Here is a 22,718-nt window from a genome sequence, read left to right on the forward strand (position 1 = left end):
TTTTAAAACAAACAAAATTTTTGTGGCCCCAAACAGTTTTTCTCGGGAATCTGCTCTATGCAAACAATAACAACTTTTTACAAAGCATTTTCACAGAAAAGGAGACAAGTCCTTCCCCAGTATCGAACGTGGGAACTGTTCCTCCCTCACCCCGTTTTGGGGGGGGCAAGGGGGTGCTATTCACTAGTGTGGGCAGAAGGGTCACTGGGTCCCTCACTTGGCGGGCAGATCTGTCACCCCCAGGTTCCCCTCACACCTAAGGAGTCTCCCTAAGAGCTAACCTCCCCTGACCTCACCTGGGTGGAGGAGAGGGCCAGTTCAGCCCTCTCAAACTCTAGGGGGTCCTCCCAGCAGCAGCCGGGCGGGGTCCAGGCCTACCACTCCCCTCCCCCCCTGGAAAACAGCACCTCTGACCTCAAAACTAATCCCCTAGCCCTGCCCCCATCGGATCCATCAGGTCCCTGACAACTCCCGAAATGCCTGGAGTTAGGGAAGGAAGCTGCAGACAACTAGCCCAGCTCCCATTCAAACTCAAACTCCGCTCCTTCAGGCCCCGCGGGACCCTGGAGGTTAGGGCAAGAACTCCTCAATTTACCCCTTCTGTAAGGAGCAGCTGGCCTCACCTCTAGCCTTTGAGGGGGCTGAGTTTTGGGTGTCCAAAGACTGGACCCAGGCCTGCCCTCTACCTCCACCCTCTCTCAAGCATAAATCGGTGGAGAGGACCTCGAAAGGCAACTTGTTTGGTCTGATTTTATTGACTCTTCCACCTTCTATTACTTTCCCTGGGACCATCCCCGGCCCTTTCCCCAGGCAAGGTCTGCGCCTTTGGAGGGGAGGCGGTCCCCGGCCAGTCCCCTACAAACCAGAGAAGCAAACTGGGGGAGGGGGGCTGATGGATCCAGGAGGAGGACCTATTTTACCCATTGGACCTTTTAAACTGAAAGCAAACAGGAAAAATTAAAAGGGAGAAACTTCAAAAAGCGGACAAAAGGGGAAAGGCTGGTGGCTGAGACTGAAGACATCACCAATTAGGGGTCACCTGCCTTGGTCAGGGGGAGAGGGCTCGGGAAAAGAGGGAGGGAGTGATCTGCCCCTAGCTCAGGCTGTCCCCAGCTCCGGCTGTCCCCTCCCCCATGAAGGCTCTGGCGGGGCTCGGAGTGCAGGGGAAGGCCGGAGGGGAGTGAAGGGTTAAAGGCCTGGATGGTGGGGGTGGGGGATGCCCCCAGGGAGCTGCCAATCACCTCCCCACCCCCACGACGGCCCCCTCCACCCCAGGCTCGCCCACAGAAACAACCGGTTTGTCCATCACCAAGGTCTCTCTCCCTCTTTTTTTTCCTTGTCTTTGAGCGGTAGCCTCCTTTACTCCCCCTGGGGTGAAGGCCCTGCCCCCAGAGATCCGAGATGGAAGAGGGGAGGGATTGGAATCTATGTCATTAAGCCTTTTTCCGTTAAGCCTTCTCCTGACTGCAGCCCTTGGTTCGTCTCCAAAGGATGAGGGGGAGGGGGTGTCACCCCAAACACTTAGGTGCTTGAAGATCACTGTCACTTGAGGTCCCTCTGACCGCAGCCCATAAAACGTAAAGGAACAGGCAAAATGTGAGAAACGAGGCCCTATCCTGGGGCCCAAAGCTTGGCCGTGGCCCCAAATTTTCCCCGTTGGCAGAAGAGGTCTCAGGCTCAAAGTTCCTCCAGGTTGATCCCCCAGAATTTGAGGCCTGGGGGCTCAGGGACAGCAGGACCCCCTATCTGCCACCTCCACAGCGGGTGGGCAGGCGGGGGCTTAGCGTCTCCCTGCAGGCGAAGCGAGGATGCCGGCCCTAAGTCTCCGTCCTCCCCCACCACCAGGGCCGGGGGGCAGGGGAAGGAGTCGAGGAGGCTGAAGGTGCTCGAGGTGGGGAGCGTCGGTGCCGGGCGGCGGGGCTGTGCGCTGCGATGGGGGGGCGGCGGCCGTCGGCGTTTCTTGGCGGTTCCCCGGGCGGGCCCTTTCGCAGGCGGCCGCTCCGGGCCCCGGCGCAAACTCGGAGTGTCGAGGGCGAAGCCCTTCGCGTAACACCAAAGTTTCGACCGGCGGATCAGACGATCGAAATGTTCCTGGCGCAGATCGCCGGGCGCGGCCGGGGCTCCGCCGGCCGTCGGGGGGCTAGCGGCCGGTGCCTCCGGGGCGGCCTGCGGGGCGTTTCCATCGACTGCGGCCGTCTGGCCCGGCGCGGGCGGCTCCGGCGCGGCCCCGGGACCCGCGGGCTCGGGGGCGAGGCCCGCAGGTGGCGGCGGAGGCGGGGAACCGGGCTCCTGATGGGGGCTGGCGGCGGGGCCGGGCTGGGAGTCGAGACCCGAGGCTGGCCGAGGCGGAGCGGAGGCGGAGCTGGTCGGAGATTCCCGAGGGCGCCGGGGCGCCGGGCAGCGGCCGGGAGGTCCGCCGGAGCGAGAGCCCAAGTGCGGGAAACCGCCTCCGCCCTCTTCCTCCTCGCCGCGGCCCCGGCACACTGCGGCGTCGGCATCCTGACCGGCCGGGGAGTCCGGGTCGCTGGACCGCCCGGCGGGTCCCGCGAGGTGCTTCAGGCCATCCGGGGCCCAGCCGCCGGTGCACAGGGGGGCGCGAGGGCCCAGCAGCACCGGGCCCCGCGGCGCCAGCTCCCCAGGCCCCAGGTCCAGAGAGGACGCCCGAGGTTTGGCAAGGGCGCAGAAGGCAAGGGCACGCAGGCACAGCGGAGAGAACTCCTGGGTCCCCCGACGCGGCTTCCGGGGTGTCGGGGAGCAGGGCGACCCTCGCGGGGACGCCGGCACTGCGAGGCGGGGAGCGGGGCACAGAGTTTCCATGGAACCGCCCGGGGGGGTGCCCACTGCGGGGGCCCTGGTCCCAGCGGCGGCGTGCCCGGGCTGCCCGAAGAGCCCACGGGCGAGGGGAACATCGCCCCCCCTCGACGGGGAGGTCTCTGCTCACGGGCGCCCCCGGCCCGCAACCCCGGGCCGCGGAGCTCTGGCTCCCTCCTCGATCTCGTCACGCGGCCCTCCCGGCGGCCGGACTCCTGGGTCCCTGCGAGTCCCGGCGCGGTCGGCCGCCCTTCCTGCCGCCGCGTTCCCTGCGCAGCCCCGGCGGGAGCCCCTCTCGAGTAGACCAGGGCGCAGAGGCCGGGGAAACAAAGCGGCCGGCGGCCGCGGGAGGCGGGAAGGACCCCGGGCCCGGCACCCGGTGCCCGGGCCCAGGCGGCGGGGAGGGCGCCTTCCGCCCGCTCGGCTTCTTTCTTCCCCGCTGGCTCCCGGAGACCGCGTTATAGAGAACTGCCCCCTCGCTGCCCCAATACCAGCGCCGGGGCCGCGAGCCCGCCGCTGATTGGGCGCCGCTGCCTGTGACGTTGGCCTGGACCCCACCCCTCCGGCGGCACCGCCCCCGTCCCCATTCCGCACACAGACACACACACGTGGACCCGGCGCGGCGGCGGCTGGGAGGGAGGAGGAGAGGGAGCGTGTGCGGGTGGGATCGCGAGGGGCGAGACGCGCCGCTGCACGTGGCCCGGTGGCGTCCCGCCCTCTAGTCGTCGCGGAACGCGTCGCTTTTCGCTTAGCAGCCACGGTTTTCGCATCTGTAAAATGGGAATGTTCACATCTACCCTCTTGCGGGCTGCATGAATCAACATAGATGGATCGCGAACACTGAGTTGGGTGAAAAACTGAAGTGAGGCGATGGTTGTTTACAAGCTTTGCCAAGGCAGGGACTCCCGCGGGCAGAGAATGTCTCCTTCGTCTCTGTTCCGGAGCCCGAGAACAGCGCCTGGCACACACTGAGCTAAAAAAAAAAAGAAAAAAGAAAGAAAAATGTTGAAAAAGGAGTTAGGCATTCAGTGTGTGCAAGATGAACAAAGGAAAAAAAATCAATTGGGGGGGGCGGTGAGTATTATTTCACCCAGGAAAGATGATAAATAGGCTTGTTTGCGTTTCTCTAATGCAGTTTCTAATGGCCCCTTGACCAAATTACCAGGGGCTGGTTTTCCGGCCCCTTCAAATACCAAGACGCTGCCCTCTGAAGCTGAGCTGCCAAAATGGGCCGAGGAGTCCAGAGTAGGGGACACCTAGACCCTCTTGTCTCCAAGGAGAGTGAAGCAAAAAAAAAAAAAAAAAAAAAAAGTGAATTATCTCCCCTCCCAAATAAATCCTAATGATGAAGGACCACCTCTCCCCAACATGTACTATCCCCCTTAACTTTCTTTAGTTTCTGTATAGCTTACTATTATACGAAAGTCTGAACATATTTATTTTTATTGTCTGTTTCTCATTAGTCTGGAAATGAGCTGACAAGAACTTCATCTTAATCACTACTGCATCCCTACTGCCTTAAACAGTGCCCAGACTTAATAGGTGCTCAATAAATATTTGCAGTGAATGAATGAATCCCTGAAGTGTTTCTCTCTTGATAAAAATCAGGTTACTGGAATATGGCTGCTTCCCATCCCCAGAGATATAAAGAAATTGGTATGATAGCTTGGAGTAGGAATATGGAAGTTGGGGAGAGTGTCACAGAGAGAATATCTCCTTCTGGAGCCAGGGTAAGACTGGGTTTCTGTAAAGGGGCAAATGATGCAGCTTGCGTCCTGGGGCTCCTGGCAGTGACAACAGAAGAATCATTTTTCTGTCATCATCAAATAACATTTGGGAGGAAGGGGTTCCTTCTGCAGAGGCCACAGATAAAGGCCCTGAGGTGAAGCCAGGGTTTGAGGAACCGGAGGGTATGATGTTCTATTGCTCCAAAAACCCCCTAGAATCTTCGGTAGAAGCCTTCAGGGCAGTTGTCCTAGGGGATATCCTGGGATCTTGCCAGGTCTGCACTCCAGGATTCCTGAGTGCTCCAAAAGCCTTGGCTCCCCTCCCCACCTTCTGCAACCCCTCCCCCCATACACACACAGGAGGAAAATTCTGGAAGGATGATGATCTTCACAGCTGTCTCTTCTGGGGGACAATGCTGAAAACTCTTACCCTGAGACAGCAGTGACAGATTTCTTTTGCTTATGGGGCGGAAGGCATCTGCTTCAACCTCCCACTGTACTCCTTCAGCCTCCGCTGCTGAGATCCTGGGGAGGGAGTTTGGGCCCCACCTACAGGAACCTGGACTAGGAAACTCCTTTGATCCTCCCCTATAGTCTCACTCATATTTGCATTCCTGTGCCTAGTGTAGTGTTGACATAAGGAGAAAATGCTCAGGAAGTTCTTCAGTATGAATAAATGAATGAATCTTACCTAACCATGCAGATCAACGGCCTCCTCCTTCTCTCACTCCAAAAGCCTTCGGTCCTTCAGATCTGAGTTTAGGGGCTTTAGTTGGGATCATTACTGTTGGGAGTCCTTCCCTGGAGAAGGAATTCCTTCCACCTCCACTTCTCCTTCCTTGAATCAGGCACCCCCAGAATACAGCCCAGATGGGAATGCTGGGTTGTGGGCATGGAAGCACTTTACAAACAGCAGGGGTTGGTGTGAGTAACTCTAGCTGAAAGGACCTGAAGTCATCAAGCCTCCATTTTCAGAGGGCGTAGGCTGGGGGTGCCTGCTGTGCAACCCTGGGCAGGTCACTTACACACTCTGAGTCTCCGTGTCCCTCTCAGTAAAAAGGGGTAACAGTGCTCCTCACCAGTCAGGAGGGTGAGGTGAGCGGGCTGGCCGGGCTGTTGCAATTCCCATTGCCTACAGTAGAGGACACTCGACCCCATCCTTAGCTGGCAAGATGAGGAGGCAACACCCTTCTCAGGAGCCCTTCCCCACAGAGGAGAAAAAGAGGGACAAGGCTGGATGCTGGGTCCCATCTGACACCTCAGGAATAAGGGATAGGAAAGGGCCTGGAGAGAGTTGGAAGCCAGCCCTTCCCCCTCCGTGGCCCATCTGGGTCTCACCCGAAGGCCTGTGTTTAAGGATTTGGGAGCAGCTCAGTGGTCCTTTCCCTGGAAGGGCACAGCAGAGAAGGAGCCCCAGAGGTCCAGCCCAGTACAGTAACTTCTAGAGACTGCATTCCAGTCTCTGTCTAGGAACTTAATGTTATGTAATCCCCATAACAATTCTAGGAGATAGGCACTATTTTTTTTTAATTTTACATACCATATATAACCCATTTTAAGTATCCAAGTCAATGAATGTTATTAAACTTACAAGGTTACACAACTATCACCACAATCCAATTTTAGAACATTTCCTAAGAAATCCTTCATCTCCACTTACAGTAACTCCCCATTCCCACCCCCGGCCCCGGGTGACTAATCTACTTTCTGCCCATATAGATCTGTCTTTTCTGGACATTTCATAGAAATGGAATCACAACATATGTGGTCTTTGCGTCTGACTACTTCACAAAAGCATGTTTTGGAGGTTTACCCATACCGTAGCATGTACTAGCAGTCCGTTCTTTTTTATCACTGAGTAGTATTCCATAGTGTGGACACATCACATTTTGTGTAGCCAACCACATTTGGGTTGTTTCCACTTCTCAGTTATTACGAATAATACTGTTATGGACATTGGCATACAATTCTTCATGTGGACATATGTTTTCATGTTAAGAGAGGAATTGCCAGGTCATATGGTAAATTTATATTAACTTTTTAAGAAACTGCCAAACTGGGAAAAGTAGGGGTACCTGGATGGCTTAGTGGTTGAGTGTCTGCCTTTGGCTCAGGTCAGGACCCCAGGGTCCTGTGATCGAGTCCTGCATTAGCCTTCCCACAGGGAGCCTGCTTCTCCTTCAGCCTATGTCTCTGCCTCTCTCTGTGTATCTCTCATGAATAAATAAATAATTAAATAATTAAATAATTAAATAAAATCTTAAAAAAAAAACTAAGGGCAGAGATTTTTAGGTGACTTTCACAAGTCACCTAAAATCACAAGATTTTTAGGTCACTGCTAGCTGGTGTCAGAGCCAAGACTCAAACCCAGGCAGCAGGGTCCCAAGACCATGCTCCCAATCTAAATCTACTCCATGGCAATGAATCTAAGAAAGAACCCATTCCTTGATGCACTGCAAGCTAGCCACCACCACTTTTGTACATCTCACTTCCAGAATTCTCTAAATTAGACTCTGTTCTCACCCAGCAGTGCTGCCTCCCCCTGTAACCACAAGCACACTTTGCTCTACCTTCTCTGGAAATTTGTAACCATGATTTTTTAAAAGATTTTTTTCTAAAGATTTTATTTATTTATTCATGAGAGACACAGAGAGAGAGGCAGAGACACAGGCAGAGAGAGAAACAGGCTCCATGCAGGGAGGCCGACATGGGACTCGATCCCGGGTCTCCAGAATCAGGCCCTGGGCTGAAGGCGGCGCTAAACAGCTGAGCCACCCAGGCTGCCCTGTAACCATGATTAATAGCTTAAGTTCTGGACTCAGATGGTCTGTTCATATTCCTGACTCATCATTTTACCAGCTGTGTAATTCAGGGGCAAGTTACTTAACCTCTGCTTTAGTTTCTTCATCTGTAAAATAGAAATAGCATCTTCCTTCAAGCAATTTAAAAAGTGCTTTATTATGGAAATTTTCAAACCCATACAAAATAAACAGAGGAGCATAATAAACTTCCATGTACCCAACATCCAGCTTCAACACTTATCAACTCAGCCAACCTTGTTTCATCCTTACCCCATCCACTTCCTACCCTACTCCCATTTTTAAAAATCAACTTTACTGGCGTATGATTTACATACAATAAACGTACATTTTAAGTGCCCAGTTCAAAGAGTTTTCTTTTTTCTTTTTTCAAAGAATTTTCATGAATGAATGTAAACACTACAATTAAGGTATAGAACATACCCCATATTGCCTTGAAGCAAATCTCAGATATCATACAATTTCATTCCTAAATATTTCAATTCACATTTCTACAACATAAGGACTCTTTGGAAGTAAACATAACCCCAATGCTATCAAATCTAAAAGGAACTAGAGGATAAAAAGAATTAATGCTCAACCTTTAATATCATCAAATAGCCAGCCAGCGTTCAAGTTTCTAATTATTTTATAATATTTTTTTCTTTATAATTTGCCTTTTTTTTAAAGATTCTGTTTATTTATTCATGAGAGACACAGAGACACAGACAGAGGCAGAGACACAGGCAGAGGGAGAAGCAGGCCCCATGCAAGGAGCCCGACGTGGGACTCAATCCCAGGTCTCCAGGATCAGGCCCTGGGCTGAAGGCGGCGCTAAACCTCTGAGCCATCGGGCTGCCCATAATTTGCCTTATTTGAATTAGAATCCAAAGAAGGATTTCAAGTGGCTGATGTTTCTCTTACTTCTAATTTAGAAATTCCTTCTTTAACTCTTTTTATTTTCTCCTTACAGTTTAGTCATTGAAGATATGAGGCTGTCATCTAGAATTCCCATGGTCTGGAATTTACTGATTGCATCCCCATTGCATCATTCAATCAAGCAACGTTTATTCAACAATATTTACTAAGCATCTACTATGTGCAGGATTGCCAAATGTAGCACAAAAAATAGAGAACACACTTAGGCTAGAAAAATTATTTTTTAAAGACTTTATTTCTTTATTCATGAGAGACACAGAGACATAGGCGGAGGGAGAAGCAGGCTCCCTGTGGGGAACCTGATGTGGGACTAGATTGCAGGACCTCAGGATCATGACATGAGCCAAAGGCAGATGCTCAACCACTGAACCACCCAGGTGCTCATAGAAAAATTATTTTCTCTCTGTAATTCAAATTTAACCAGACGTCCTGTGTGTCTATCATCTAGCAACCCTACCTGTGTGCCTATCTAGTGTTAGAGGCACAGCAGTGAGCAAGGCGGACAGCTCCTTGCCCTCAGAGAGTTTACATTCTAGTAAACTAGGGGAAGCCAGGGAATGTACAAACAGACAGTACTCCTCCTGGGGATTCTGTGAGGATTAAATAAGAAACCCTTAATTTTAATGCCTGGTCTATTAGAAGCCCTTGATAAATGCCAGTGTTCTTGGCAATAAACTAGCCTTTCTCCTTTCTGTTTCTTTCCTTTTCCCACCCCTGCTCCACATCAAACCTGAGAATTATCCCAGGCTTGCCCTCCTGCTGCTCTACTTCCTCCACATATCTTTTTTTTTAATTTTTTAATTACTCACACCCCAGAGAGAGAGGCAGAGACATAGGCAGAGGGAGAAGCAGGCTTCATGCACCGGGAGCCCGACGTGGGATTCGATCCTGGGTCTCCAGGAGCACGCCCTGGGCCAAAGGCTGGCGCTAAACCGTTGGGCCACCCAGGGATCCCTTCCTCCATATATCTATAGGTACTTCATTCGTCTAGTCACTCCACAGTCACTGAGCACCCTCCACCCCTTGTAGCAAGCCCCAGGCCAGGCCGTGGGTACTCAGAGTTGATTGGGGACGCAGCTGATTGGGGAGATGGACATTACAGGCTAATTTGAGAAGGAGCAACAGGAGGATGACCATGGTCCTTGGAACGGTCAAGTCAGAGTAACTATATGAAAGAGAAGTCTTTTCAGAGAAGGTGATCTCCCACGTAGGTTCTAAAGGATGAACAGGAATGCCAAAGGAAGCATGAGACAATAATTCCAACCCAGGAAACATTATGGGTAAGGAACAGAGGCAAGCAAGTGCCTGTCCCATGTGCTGCCAACTAGCAGCCATCAACATCTCTTTCTGTTAAGTAGAGGGGGCGCCCTGGCATCACTCCCGGCACATCCGCCTTCTGAGTCATCCCTTATCTTTCTCACACAGGCAACTCCATCAGCACGTCTCTCCCATTAAAGAGCCTGGTCTTCCCTTGACCCCATAGGCTCTAGCCCCCATCCCTCTGTCCTCCCCTTCACAGCCCAACTTCCCCCCAAGAGCTGTCTACACACTGTCTTCCGTTTCTCACTTCCCACTTGCTCCTCAACCCACTTCCATCTGCTTCCACCCCCACCCACCACCGAAATAGCTCTTGCTGAGGTCCCAGTGGCGTCCATCTCATCAAAACTGGCAAGCTCTTGCCAGTTCTCTCGTCTTGACCTCTCAACAACATCCACATGATTGGCCACTTCCTCTTTCTAGGAACCTTCTATAGTCCTTCACCTCCCGGGCACTGCTTTCCTGCTGTCCTGCCTCGCTGGCTGCTCCTTCGAGGTATGGGCGCAGGCTCATTCTCCCCACCTCAGCCCAAACGTCAAGGCTCTGTCCAGAATTTCTCTCTTTTTTTCCTCTGGACCTTCTTCTGTGCCCACTCCACAATCAGCATCCATCCACCGGGGGGCTCAGCCAGACACCTCTCTTCTCAGCTCTGACCAAGACATTCCACTGCCCACCCAGCCTCTAGCTCAAGTGTCCCAAAAGCCCAGCAATATCAACCTGTCCCAGATCATCAGCAACCCGCCTCCACTGCTCCCCCACCCGGTTCCACTTCCAGGGAAACGTGTCCCAGTGTATGACTCTTCTATCTACCCACTTCCACAGCCAGAAACCCTGGGGTCATCCTGGCACCTCCAAGCCAATGCTTCACCAAGTCACATGGCCATGTCTGTTTCTGCCTACCTCTACTCCACCTACGCTGGCAGAACCCCCACATCTCACCATGCCCTCTACGTAGTCACCAGTTATCTTTCTAAGCCACAGATTGGATTGTGTTACCCCTTGCTCAAAACCTTTTAATAGCTTCCCACTGCTTTCCAGATGCAGAGTGAAATAATTGATTTGGCTCACAGGCAGGATTACCTGAGTCTGACAACCCTATCCACTGGTCCTCCTGGGAAGAGGGGATGAGTACCCTCACCTTCCACCTCCCACCTCCCTGTGCCATCGTCTATCCCTTCAGCCACCTAGACCTCCTCTAGTACCTAAAGCAACAAGCTCCCTCCACTCCTCCCCCCTTAGCACATACTGTTCCGTCCAACTGCAAACTTTCCCCCCCACCTGCCTTCACAGGTACCTGGCCAATATCTGCTCCCATTCAGAGCTTCACTAAATCATTTTTTCCTCAAAGAAAACCTTTCCCACTCCTCCAAACCCTGACCAGGTCAGCTTCCATCTTTATCCCCCCTCAAAACCTATGTATCTTCTTTCAAATCATTTTCACCCATTTGTCACTATTTATTCATTACTGTGATTAACATTATTCACCTCTCCCCTACCACGCTCTGTTTCACGTAGACAGGAAGCACATTAGACTTTGCCTTAGCTCAGTGTTTAACACATCCCTGGCTCTCAAATACATTTTAAAAATCTTTTTTATGCTTTTTAAAGATTTTATTTATTTACTTGACAGAGAGAGAGCGTGCAAGCAGGGGGAGTTGGCAGGCAGAGGGAGATGGAGAAGCAGGGTCTCCTCAGAGCAGGGAGCCCAGTGTGGGACTTAATCCGAGGACCCTGGGATCATGACCTGAGCCAAAGGCAGACACTTAACTGGCTGAGCCACTCAGGCACTCCTAAAAATCTTTTTAATTATGCACATCTGTAACCTAGAGAAAAGCAGAGAACAGTAAAATAAACCCTTATATACCCATTATCTAGATGGGCAATTATGTTAATAATTATTAACATTTTGCATATTTATCATGTTTGCTGAAATATTTTCAAGTGATTTAGAGTTTGCATGACTGTGCATCCCTAAATAGGAAGTTTTCTTAATATGATGTTATGATTTGGGAGCCAGTCAGTTGAGCGTCTGACTCTTGATGTCTACTTGGGTCATGATCTCGGGGTCTGAGATAGAGCCCTGCATCAGGCTCTGCTCTCAGCTTAGAATCTGCTTGAGACTTTCTCCCTCTCCCTCCCCCTTCTGCCCTTCCTTTTCTCCCTCTCCCTCTCTCTCCCCCTTCTGCCCTTCCCCTGCTCTCTCTCTCAAATAAATTAAATATTTTTTAAAATACAATATTTTTACCACACCTTACAAAATTAACAATAATCCCTTAATATCATCCAATACCCAGACCATATTCAAATTTCTCAGACTATCCCCCCAAAATGTGTTTGCATTTTGCCTGTTCCAACTAGAATATAAATCAGGTCCACACATTGCAATTGGTTATGTCTCTTAAGTTTCATTTAAATCTAGAACAACTTCTTCCCCCATGCCATTGAGTTGTTGAATTGCTGAAGTATTTTAAGTAAATTACAGACATCATGTCCCACCTTCTAGATTTCTCTGATTGCTTCCTCGTGGTGTTGTTTATCCTGTATTTCCTACAAACTGGAAATTAGATCTATAGGCTTGATTAGATTCAGGTTGACTAGACTAGCAAAAATACCTCATGGGTAATGCTTCCTTCATATTGCGCTACATCTCCTCAATCCCTGAGTTCGAACCTTTGTAATGGACCACTGACTGGTAGGTCCCATTGGTGAGAGCTGATTTCTTTATTGAGAAGGAGCATTTTCTTCCTTTAGGGCCAGCATTAGTAATCTGTGGGATGATATTTTGGAATGATCGTGGTTTTATATTTTTTATCCTTATTTTATTTATTTATTTATCTATCTATCTATTTATTTATTTATTTTAAAGGTTTTTATTTATTTATTCATGAGAAACAGAGAGAGAGAGAGAGAGAGGCAGAGACACAGGCAGAGGGAGAAGCAGGCTCCATGCAGGGAGCCTGACGTGGGACTCAATCCCGGGTCTCCAGAATCAGGCCCCGGGCTGAAGGCGGTGCTAAACCGCTGAGCCACCCAGGCTGCCCCCCTTAAATTTTTTAAAAGTAAGCTCTATGCATAATGTGGAGGTCGAAGTCATGACCCCAAGATCAAGAGTCGCTTGCTCTACCAACCAGCCACTCATCCCATGCATGACTGTATTTTTAATAAATGAATGAAGTAGGTCAGTGTGGCTGAACAGTGATAAGGACGGAGGGCAGGAACTCAAAGGCCTGAATGCCTTGATAAGAAATTTGGATTTTGGGACTCCTGGGTGGCTCAGCAGTTTAGCACCTGCCTTCAGCCCAGAGCATGATCCTGGAATCCTGGGATCAAGTCCCACATCGGGCTCCTTGCATGGAGCCTGCTTCTACCTCTGCCTATGCCTCTCTCTCTCTCTCTCTCTCTCTCTGTGTCTCATGAATAAATAAATAAAATCTTTAAAAAATAAACTTGGATTTTAGAGGTGCTGGGTGGCTCAGTTGGTTAGGCATCCAACTCTTGATTTCGACTCAGGTTGTGATCTCAGCTTTGTGGAATTGAGCCCCCTGCTGGGCTCCAGGCTAGGAGCAGAGTCGGCCTGAAATTCTTTTTTTTTTTTTTTTTTTTTAAAGATTTTCTTTATTTATTCATGAGAGAGAGAGAGGCAGAGACACAGGCAAACAGAGAAGCAGGCTGCATGCAAGGAGCCTGATGTGGGACTTGAACCTGGAAATCCAGGATCACACCTTGAGCCAAGGCAGGCGCTCAACCGCTGAGCCACCCAGGTGTCCTTCTGCTTGTGATTCTTGAGGTAACTCTTGCTCTTGCTCTTCCTCTCCCCATAACCCCCATTCTTGCTCTCTGTAAATAAATAAATAAATAAATAAATAAATAAATAAATAAATAAATAAATAAATAAAATCTTTCTTAAAAAAAGAAATTTGGGGGCAGCCCCGGTGGCGCATCGGTTTAGCGCCACCTGCAGCCTAGGGTGTGATCCTGGAGACCCTGGATCGAGTCCCACGTGGGGCCCTCTGCATGGTGCTTGCTTCTCTCTCTCTGCCTCTCTCTCTCTGTGTTTCTATGAGTAAATAAATATTTTTAAAAAAAAAAAAGAAATTTGGATTTTATCCTGTAGGATTGGGAATTAAGGACCACTTTTAAGCAAAGGAAATCACATGATCAGACTTAGCAAGGGAAGGGGGTGGGGAAGCATGAAGGGACTAGGGAACAAGCATTTCCTGAATGCTCAGCCTGAACCCAACTCTGTGCTCTGTGTTTGGCATACTTGATCAAAATGAAACCTCCGCTGTGTTTAAAACAAAAATCCTATTTTGCAGATGAGGAAAGTGGAGGCATCACTTGCTGTCACTCACCCAAGAGATGATGAAGACCTGATGGAGTCAGTGACCACAAGCCTGGGCAGTTATTTGCGGGGAGAATTAGCAGTATTTGTAAGCAACTGGCCATGGGGAAGAGGGGAGGCTGACACTTCCTGTGCATCATGGATGGGATGCAGCAGGAGACAGAGCAGGTTGGAGGGGGAAGATAATGAGCTCAAGCTTCCAGCTGCCCAGATGTCTCCAAGCCACTCTCTTAGGAAATGTTGTTTATAACATGACAATGTCTATAATTTGGCTTCCGGCATGACTCGATAATTAGCTTAAGTTATCCTTCATTGGCATTTCATTCAAAGCAAGGACACTCTTCCATTCATTCTGATGAGACCTGTTTTCTGTGAGCCATACAAGGGTGAGTGTGAATCTAGAGCCATGCAGTCTCTCTTGGCTCAAGTGGGTCAGAAACTGAAGTTGGTGGATGTGCTGTCTGTTTTCTCAGCTAGTGTGTGTCTGTCTCCGGGGCTTAGGAGTGTGGGCGCCCCCTCAGATAGGGAGCTGCCTGAGAGTGGGGTTCTGGAACCTACACATTCAGTGCCCAGCAGAAGTGTACTCCAGAGATTGGTTCCAAGAGCCACGTGGAGGCACAGTGAGGAGGAAGATGGTTAAGAGAAGACAGCTGGGAGGCACCTGCTGAGATTGGCCATAGGGATGCTGAAGACTGAAAGAGGGCTGTGTTTAGGGAAACTTTGATTTAAGAGGTTTAGCAAGGCAGGTTTTAGGAGACTTGCTGGCTGATTCAGAGGAGGAGGGAGAGAAAGAGTTAAGAAGGACCCTCAGATTTCTTTCTCAGGAGAGAGAGGAGGCTATTAACTAAAGTAGGACAAGAGGAGGGATGAGGATGAGGAAATATCAATTCAGTCTTGAATTGACATTTCAAGGGACCAGATATAAGTGGGTGTGGTCTGAGGGGCCCCGGGGAAAGGTCTAGGACTGGAGAGTATCAGGACTAAGTTATGGGCACCCAGGGCAGGGTAGAAACTACAGGCATGGATACACTCTTCCAAGCAAAGTCATGTGGATCCAGAAGAGGACCCCTGTGGGATAGGCAGAGGCAAAGGATCCCAGCAAAGGGGCTGAGAAATATGAGAGGATGAGACGTGCAGGGTGGTCATGGGGATTCAATGCCATGGAGAAGTTAAGCTGGACCATGATCAAGAGCTGGCCTTAGTGATTCTGAAATGAACCAGCCAGGGGTCTGGGAAATTGATTCTGGCTTCTTAGGAAAAACAGAGAAATGGAAAGAATCTCCTGGAGTTGGAGCCCTGGGGGCCAAGAAGCAAAAAGCACAGCTGTCTCTCAGCAGTAATTGGATGCAGCACCCCCTGGGTACCACGGGCAAAGCCATCAAGAGGGAACCCCCACCAGCCTCTGTTCTGGTCACTTGCTGAGCATGAAGCCATCAGATTGGCGAAGCTTGGATGCCGGGCCTACATCTCAGTGTCCAGGGTGCGAAGACAGATGCTCAGAAATCCTTCCTTCAGTTCTTTCAGTAAATATTTATTGAGTACCAAGTATGTGTCAGGCACACTTCTAGGCCCTTGAAAACAGCAACCAAATCCAAAAAGATCCTTATCTTCATGGCACTTCCACTGGAGGGGAAACACTGACCACAAACAACAGACAGAAATATTAATAATGAGACGGTTAAGGACAAAGGAAAAGTATAAGGAAGGTTAGAAGTCGAGTAGAAAGGGCACAGGCTGCAGGTATAAGGCAGGAGCATGCCCACATGTACGGCTGGTGTGGCCACAGCACAGGAATGAGGAAAAGAGCAGAGATGGGGCCAGAGGGATTGGGAGGGTGGGTTCTACAGGACCTCACGGCCTGTAGGGAATTGGGCTTCCCTCTGAGTACATTGGGAACTCTCTGGATCCCAGGGCCAACGTAATCATCTTACAGCTTAATTGGACCACTCTGGCCACTGTGTAGGGAACAGATGTCAGGGCAAGGGTGGAGGCGGAGAGAGCAGTTAGGAGGCCACCACAGTAACCCAGGGGAGAGGACGATGGTGCAGATGGCGGGAAGTCATCAGATTATGTGTGCATCATGAAGGTGAGGCTGGCAGGATCTGCTGACAGAGCAGAGGTGGGAGCAAAATTCAGGTTTGGGGCCAGAACAGCTAGAGAGATCAAGCTGCCATCAGTGGAGATGGAGAAGGCCGTGGGAGAAGCAGTTTGCGCAGGTGAAGGTGAGGAAGTAATGGTAAATAGAGAGTTCTATGGTACATCACCCAGTGGGACATTCCCCTGAAACAGGAACGGGGGCACTGAGCAGAAGACAACCTCCAGAAAATCCCCATGACAGGTGGTGACTGGTGACCACTGACAGAGCAATTTCAGCAGGGGTGAGTAGGGGCAGAGAGTCAACTGGAGCTGTGTAAAGCAGAGCAGGGGTGTGAGACAGAGAAACCAAGAGACAAGTGCAGAGAGGTGGCCTTTGGGATAGAGAAAGAGGCAGATACGGGAGAGGTAGATCAGGATAAAGAGACCCCACAAGAAGGAGGACAGATGTGACCCAGCAGAGGCTTCGCCCAGACATGCAGAGGTTCAAGCTCAAGGCGCTGAGGGTCAAGGAACAAAGAGAAGGATTCCAGAGACGTTTCAACAGAAGATGTGGCCGGGCCAATGTTGGAGAGCAGGAAGTGAGGTGTGACTCCAGGATTTTCAGTCCCAACTCTACCATCCATCCTGAAATGTCCACTTCTGATGGGCCTCCTCATCCTCACACCAATAAGCCCTGGGGCCTCCCTTCCCCTGCTGTGACCAAGGTCAACTGCACCGAAAATGCTCAGCGCTCTGAGCACACGCTCATCACTGAACCCACATCCACACGGCTGCTTTCTCTGCTTCTGCCATGGGACACACTTGGGGAGCACAGCTTACTGGATGCCCCCCAGTCCCAAGGGGCTCTCTCTCCTGCTCTCCACCTGAGCCTCCATCCCAGTAATAGTTTTGCTTCCTGATTCAAAGAAAAGAAAATGCAGTGCAGAATAAGAGAAGCCAAACACAAAAGAGTACATCTCCTAAGATTCCATGCTTAGGAGGTTCTAGAACCAGCAAAATGAACCCACCATGATCCAGAGTGATAGTAATCACATCAGTATTTGCCTGGGGCTGAGGAATGCAATGGAATAGGAAGGAACCTTCTGGGGAGATGGAAATGTTCTATATCTTTATCAGGGTGGGGGCTACATGGCTGTAAATATTTGTCGAGTCATCACTTGTACAGTTAAGATGTGTGCATTTTATTACATGTGAATTATTCCATACAAAGTTGATTTAAGGAAATAGAGGATGATGGATGTTAACTAAGCTTATTGTGGTGATCATTTCACAATATATACTTATGTTGTACTCCTGAAAGTAATATGCAGTTAGCAATTATATCTCAATAAAACTGAGGAAATGTAGAGAAGTAAACAATTTTTAAAATATTTTATTTATTTATTCATGAGACACACACACACACAGAGGCGGAGACATAGGGAGAGGGAGAAGCAGGCTCCTATGGGGACCCTGATGTGGGATCCAATCCCCCGGGACCACGACCTGAGCCAAAGGTAGACGCTCAACTGCTGAGCCACCCAGGTGCCCCTACAAAATGTTTTTAAAGAGAAGATACGTGCTAACAAGCAGAAAAGTCGGACATTCACCAGTCCCATCCTTCACTTCCTCCCTGAAAGAGAGAGAGACAGAGCGCCCTCTGGTCCACCCCAGCCTTGTGCAGGAGATTATCCCAGAAAACTGCCGGCCACACCTCCACGACCTGGCACTCTCTTCCCCTGCTGTCCTGTCTCCCACCAGTCCCTAGGAAGGTTGTCAAAACTCACACATCCTCCTCCTCCTTGTGCAATCTACTGCCACCCCGCTCCACCATGCTGGACCAGTTGTCCCGCTCTGAGACCCCTAACCTGCAGGCCACTCCCACCCTCCCTCCTCTCTCATTTCCATGACACTGTTTTCTCCTAAGTCCTTCTCCATCTCTGGACACTTCTCATGCTCTTTGCCTGGCTTCTCTCGCTCTACCCCTTCTTAAATGCCTCTGGCCTTGGCCTTCTGCTCTCTGCACCTGCACAGCCTCCCAGCGTGATCTCACCCGCACCAGGGCTTCAGTTACTGTCTAGTGCTGACAATGCTCAAAGATATCTCTGATATTTTTTCAGAGTATCAAGGATATGGCAGACGAGGTGGACAAAATATCACATATGCTTCAAAAGCATTATACAATTTTTAAAGTGACACATGTATCCAACCCTCTTCTGGGACAGTCCACTAAACCTCAAATTCAAGAAGCCCCAATCTGAATTCATCACTTCTCCCAATCCTGCTCCTTCTCTTCCTCCCTTTGTCAGGAGCCCTGCTATTTAAGACAGAAACCTGGCAGTCACGCTCCCACTCCACAGCTGCCAACTGTCCATCACCCCCTTCTCTCTAGTTCACCCTCTACACGCCCTGTCTCTTAGTCCCCATACTCCTGTATAGGTCCTCTTTCTTACTCCCAGAGATGGTCAAACATTCATCCATTCATTCACTCATTCATTCATTTGTTCATCTATTCATTCATTCATTCAGCAAATATTAGCTGAGCACCCATTACGTGCCAGACGCTGATCTAGGTACTGGGGATACAGGGGATACGTCAGCGAACACATCACACAAAAATCACTGCTCTATGGAAGTTACATCCTAGCACTTGCAATAATTTCAGAAGTCACTCTGTCTTCTACTTTCACCCTCAGACCTCCAACTCTGCTACACCCACTGGACTTTGCAACATGCACTTCTGCTTGGCACCTTCCACCACGGGATCTCTTGCTCCTGGGATCAAGTCTGGTCCACATGTGAAGTGCCCTGATCTCTCCCCTCCTGTCTGCTCTCATGTTTCCTTTCCTCCCACTACCAACCCACCTTCCACTCCTCCTTCACTGAACACTTGTCCCCCCAAACAGTGGTGCTCTCACGCTAGCAAGTACACTTGCTAGTATTCCGCCTTTAGCGCTTCCCTCACCTGGCTACCTAGCAAATTCCTGATCACCTTCAAGTCATAGCTCTGACCCTGTCTCTTCCAAAGAGCCTTGCCCAACTTCCTGAGGCAGCCACTGGAGCTCTTTCTCCAGGGCTCTCTGTGTAGAGTGGTCCAGCCCCCATTATAACACATCATACTGCACGGTGTGGCTTGCCTACCCACCAACCAGCCCCTCCTGTCCACCTTGAGCGCCTGCAGAGCTGCAACCTGCTTCGACCCTTTCTGCATCACCAAACTCTGGCCCATTATCTCACACAAAGTCAACAAATGGTAGTGGATTAAATAAGCGACAGTGAATTAGTGTCACAGATAGGGAGAGATTTGGGGAGAAGGGGATATAGTAAGTTGTCAAGTGTTTCCAGAACAGCCCTCTTAATGATCATTTGGATCAACCCCACAGTTAAAAGCAGGGTTCAAATCCTGCTTCTGCACCCACTGGCTGTACTCTCTGTGCTCTGAGCTTGTTCCCTTCCCTGTAAAATAGGAACAAGAACAGAATCTATCTCAGTGGTGCTGCAAGGAGCACATGAGAAGTCTGGCACGGTGTCTGGCACATCAGCTCCATCAAAAGTGAGCTGTCACTGTCATCATCATAATCACCATAGGTGTCCATCCTTGTCTCCTTGCCCTCCCATCCCCCTAGTGCATTCTCCACTATCCCCTCCCAATCCATGCTTGAGCCACACCGCCAGTGCCTGGAATTTTCCAGGCTGAGATCACTGGGGACCTCCTCCTTGCAGAGCCCTTTCCTCTCTCGACCTCTCAATGGCATGTGACCCTGGCATCATTTCCTTCTTATTAAAAGTCCCTCTCCAACTTCCATGATGTGAACTCTCCAGCTTCTCTGGACAGGCTTCTGCCCTCTCACTCTGGGTCTCTCCAGCCCAGACTCTGCTGACCCAGACACAAAGTCGGCTGTCTAGTGAGCATCACCAACCCGTGTGCCGCAAGCCCCCAATGTCAGCGTGCCCAAAGCAGTTTCTTACCAGCTCCATCTCCCCTGCGCCCTCACTCCTGGGATCTATCAGTGAGTGGACAGATAAGCCCCATGCACCAAATCCCCAAGCTGCCCCTCTGGGAGTTATCTGCTTAGTCTTGCCCTGCCAAGCAGTCCCAATCCTGGTCTTAACATCCCACTTTTTGGACATCCTCATCCCTAGCCCTCCACTCATTCCTTCTGCTCTGCCGAAATCAAACCATCTTCTCTCAGCAGGGCCCTTATAATTCTCCTACCACTTGCTATTCAAGTGTGTTCTTTGGATCAACAACACAGCATCACCTGGGAGCTTGTTAAAAATGTTGGATCTCAGACCCCCACCTCAGACCTACTGACTCATAATCTGCATTTTAACAAGACCCCCCAGGGATTCCCATGCATTTTAAAGGTTGAGAATTGCTATCCTAACCAATCTCCCAACCTCTAGCCTCTCCCAACACTGACCAACCCCAAACTTGACAACCAACATTTGCACCTCTTAAAAGCCCTTAGTGACTCCCCACTGCCCTCAGGATTAAGTCCAAACCCCTTAGCAAAATATCCAAATTCCCCTTAATCTAGCGTTTGCCTTAAGGCTATTCCTCTAACCCTCCCTCCTGCTCTCCTGCCACATATACCACCTTGTCGCTGCCACAAGGCACAACTCTAGTACTTTGCTGGTTCCTACCTCTGTGCCTTTGAACGTGCTGTCCACCCTGCCTGGAATGCTCTTCTGTCTCTTATCTGCCTGTACCCACTTGGTCCCAGCTGAGACCTTCTCTGACTCCATAAACATAATTACTTCCCTCCTGCCCGTGTTAGCACTGTTCTGAGCACTAGCATGGCTCTTATATCCTTGAAGTTATTTCTCTATATGTCTGTCACTCCGACCATCCTGGATGCTGTGTCTCTCCTATGGCCAGCCCATCCAAGATGATTCAATGGAGTGTCTGCTAAAAGACTGAATAATACAACGTTTTCAACTTCTGTCGTGATGGCAGCTGTAACAGGAGGAATGAAGATTAGACCTCAGGAGGAACTGGTGGAAAAGGGGAACACAGCAGGACAAATACACTATCCTTCTGTCATCTCTCAGCCTGGAAACTTCCCAGGAGCAAAGTCATCAACCACAAAATGTTAACTCCAAGGAGATTCTCAAGATCTGGTGACCCAACCAAATGCCAGAGAGGGCAAGTGCTTTGCCCAAGGTCACACAGCTGGCTAGGGGCAGGGCTGGGAGTAGATTCCAGATGGCTGCTTCACCCCATGAACCTCTTCCTTTCCTATCCATCTTAGCTCCCTAAAAGAAGTCCCTTGTGCCTAAAGTAATCAATGGGGACTGCCTGGGCTCACTCACAACTTTTAAAACCCCTGTTGGGATCTTGGCTGGCTGGAGTTGCCAAAGCCCTGACTATTGGAAGAGGACATCCGATTATCCCCATGTTCCAGATTGGCAAACTGAGGTAGCCAGGCTGTGTCACACTCCTAGCTAAGGGCAGAGGCAGGATTTGACACTAAGTACTGTGCTGTTCTGTAGAAAGATCTGAAAAGCCAAAAGTCCCACCCGTGCAGAGTCACTATTTACAATAATCATGACGAGTGGCCTCCTAATGGCCGGGGAATCCCCTCAGTCCCATCAGTTCCTCTTTAAATCGAACTTCTTTCCCTCTTGCACAGGATGTCTGACTTAGGAAAGAACCTGTCCACCCGCCCTCGCACCCCAGCCCGGCCTACTGGAGAGACCACCGCAGGGACATAACCTTTGACGGGGAAATCACCCTTTCCTGTGCCTGGCACTTGACAGTGTCACTGTTCACACCACCCCTGGGGTTGGGACTACCGTCCGCATTCCGAGACGGGGCACTGGAGAGCGCAGCCAGCAAGAGGCTAGGCTGGGTCTTGAATCCAGGTCTTTCTGACCCTCGCGTTCCCTTTTCTCTTCGGGCACGCCAGGCTCTCCCACCCGGCAGGAAACCACCTGAAGCCTCTTACCGACTGGGTTACCTAGAGAAAGTGACTCAACCTCTCTGAACGCCCCCAAGGTCAGAAGCTTTGCTTTTGGGAGAGAAAGCGAGACGCAAAGGAAACGCAAAGCCGCGGGCGCCGGCGCAGTTCTTTCCCGGAGCCCGGGGCTTTCTAATCCGGAGGGCGCGCCCCCAGCCCCCGGGACCCGCGCAAGCAAGCGCCGGGCCGGCTAGCCGAAGCGAAACCTCAACACTCCTCAGCCTCCCCCGCTCGGTTCTGGGAACCAGCGAGCCAGGCTTCGTGGAAACGCGCGCGGCGGCAGCCGCCTCGGGCCCCGGGACCGCCCCGACCACAGCCCGCAGTCCCGGGCCGGGAGGTGCGGGGGCCGGCGCGGTCGGGCCCGAGCAGCAGCGCGACGCGCGCTTCCGCCCCGCTCGGCTCCGGCGGCGGCCGCGGCGGCCCCACAATCCCCTTCTGGCTCCGGGGACGGGCGGGGCGGGGCGGGGCGGGGCGGGCCGAGCGGGCGGAAATAATTTTCTGTTTGGTCCTCTCTGCCCCAGTCCCTTAGCCGCGGGACGCGCGAGTCGGGCAGGGATGCCGGAGGCGGGAAGCGGGAGCGGGAACGCGCTGCCCCGGAACGCTTAGAGGGGCGGGCGGAGAGGGGGAGAGCAGGGATTGAGCGCCTACTGTGTGCCTCAGTGCTTTCCCCAAGGATTTTCGTTAGATCTTCACTCTGGCACTTGCCAGAGGGAGTTAACGACCCATTTAAGAGGGACGAGCTGAG

General features: G+C 51.0%; 1 protein-coding gene across 2 annotated transcripts in view; it reads right to left on the reverse strand.

Annotated features, from left to right (window-relative positions):
• Nucleotides 1–22,718, reverse strand: part of EPOP (elongin BC and polycomb repressive complex 2 associated protein) — a 26,160-nt gene continuing 3,442 nt past the window's right edge. The window contains exons 1-2 of one of the 2 annotated variants that reach the window (XM_072780335.1): nucleotides 5,230–5,350; nucleotides 1–3,784 (exon numbers count right to left, since the gene is read on the reverse strand). In XM_072780335.1, coding sequence (XP_072636436.1) covers nucleotides 1,678–2,817 — 1,140 coding nt within the window. In that variant the 5' untranslated portion in view covers nucleotides 2,818–3,784; nucleotides 5,230–5,350 and the 3' untranslated portion in view covers nucleotides 1–1,677. Of the gene's footprint in view, nucleotides 3,785–5,229; nucleotides 5,351–22,718 lie in introns of those variants that run through there. The other variant, XM_072780336.1, reaches the window with a different exon arrangement.

The sequence above is a fragment of the Canis lupus genome, chromosome 16 (assembly GCF_048164855.1).
Source record: "Canis lupus baileyi chromosome 16, mCanLup2.hap1, whole genome shotgun sequence".
Lineage (NCBI taxonomy): Eukaryota > Metazoa > Chordata > Mammalia > Carnivora > Canidae > Canis > Canis lupus.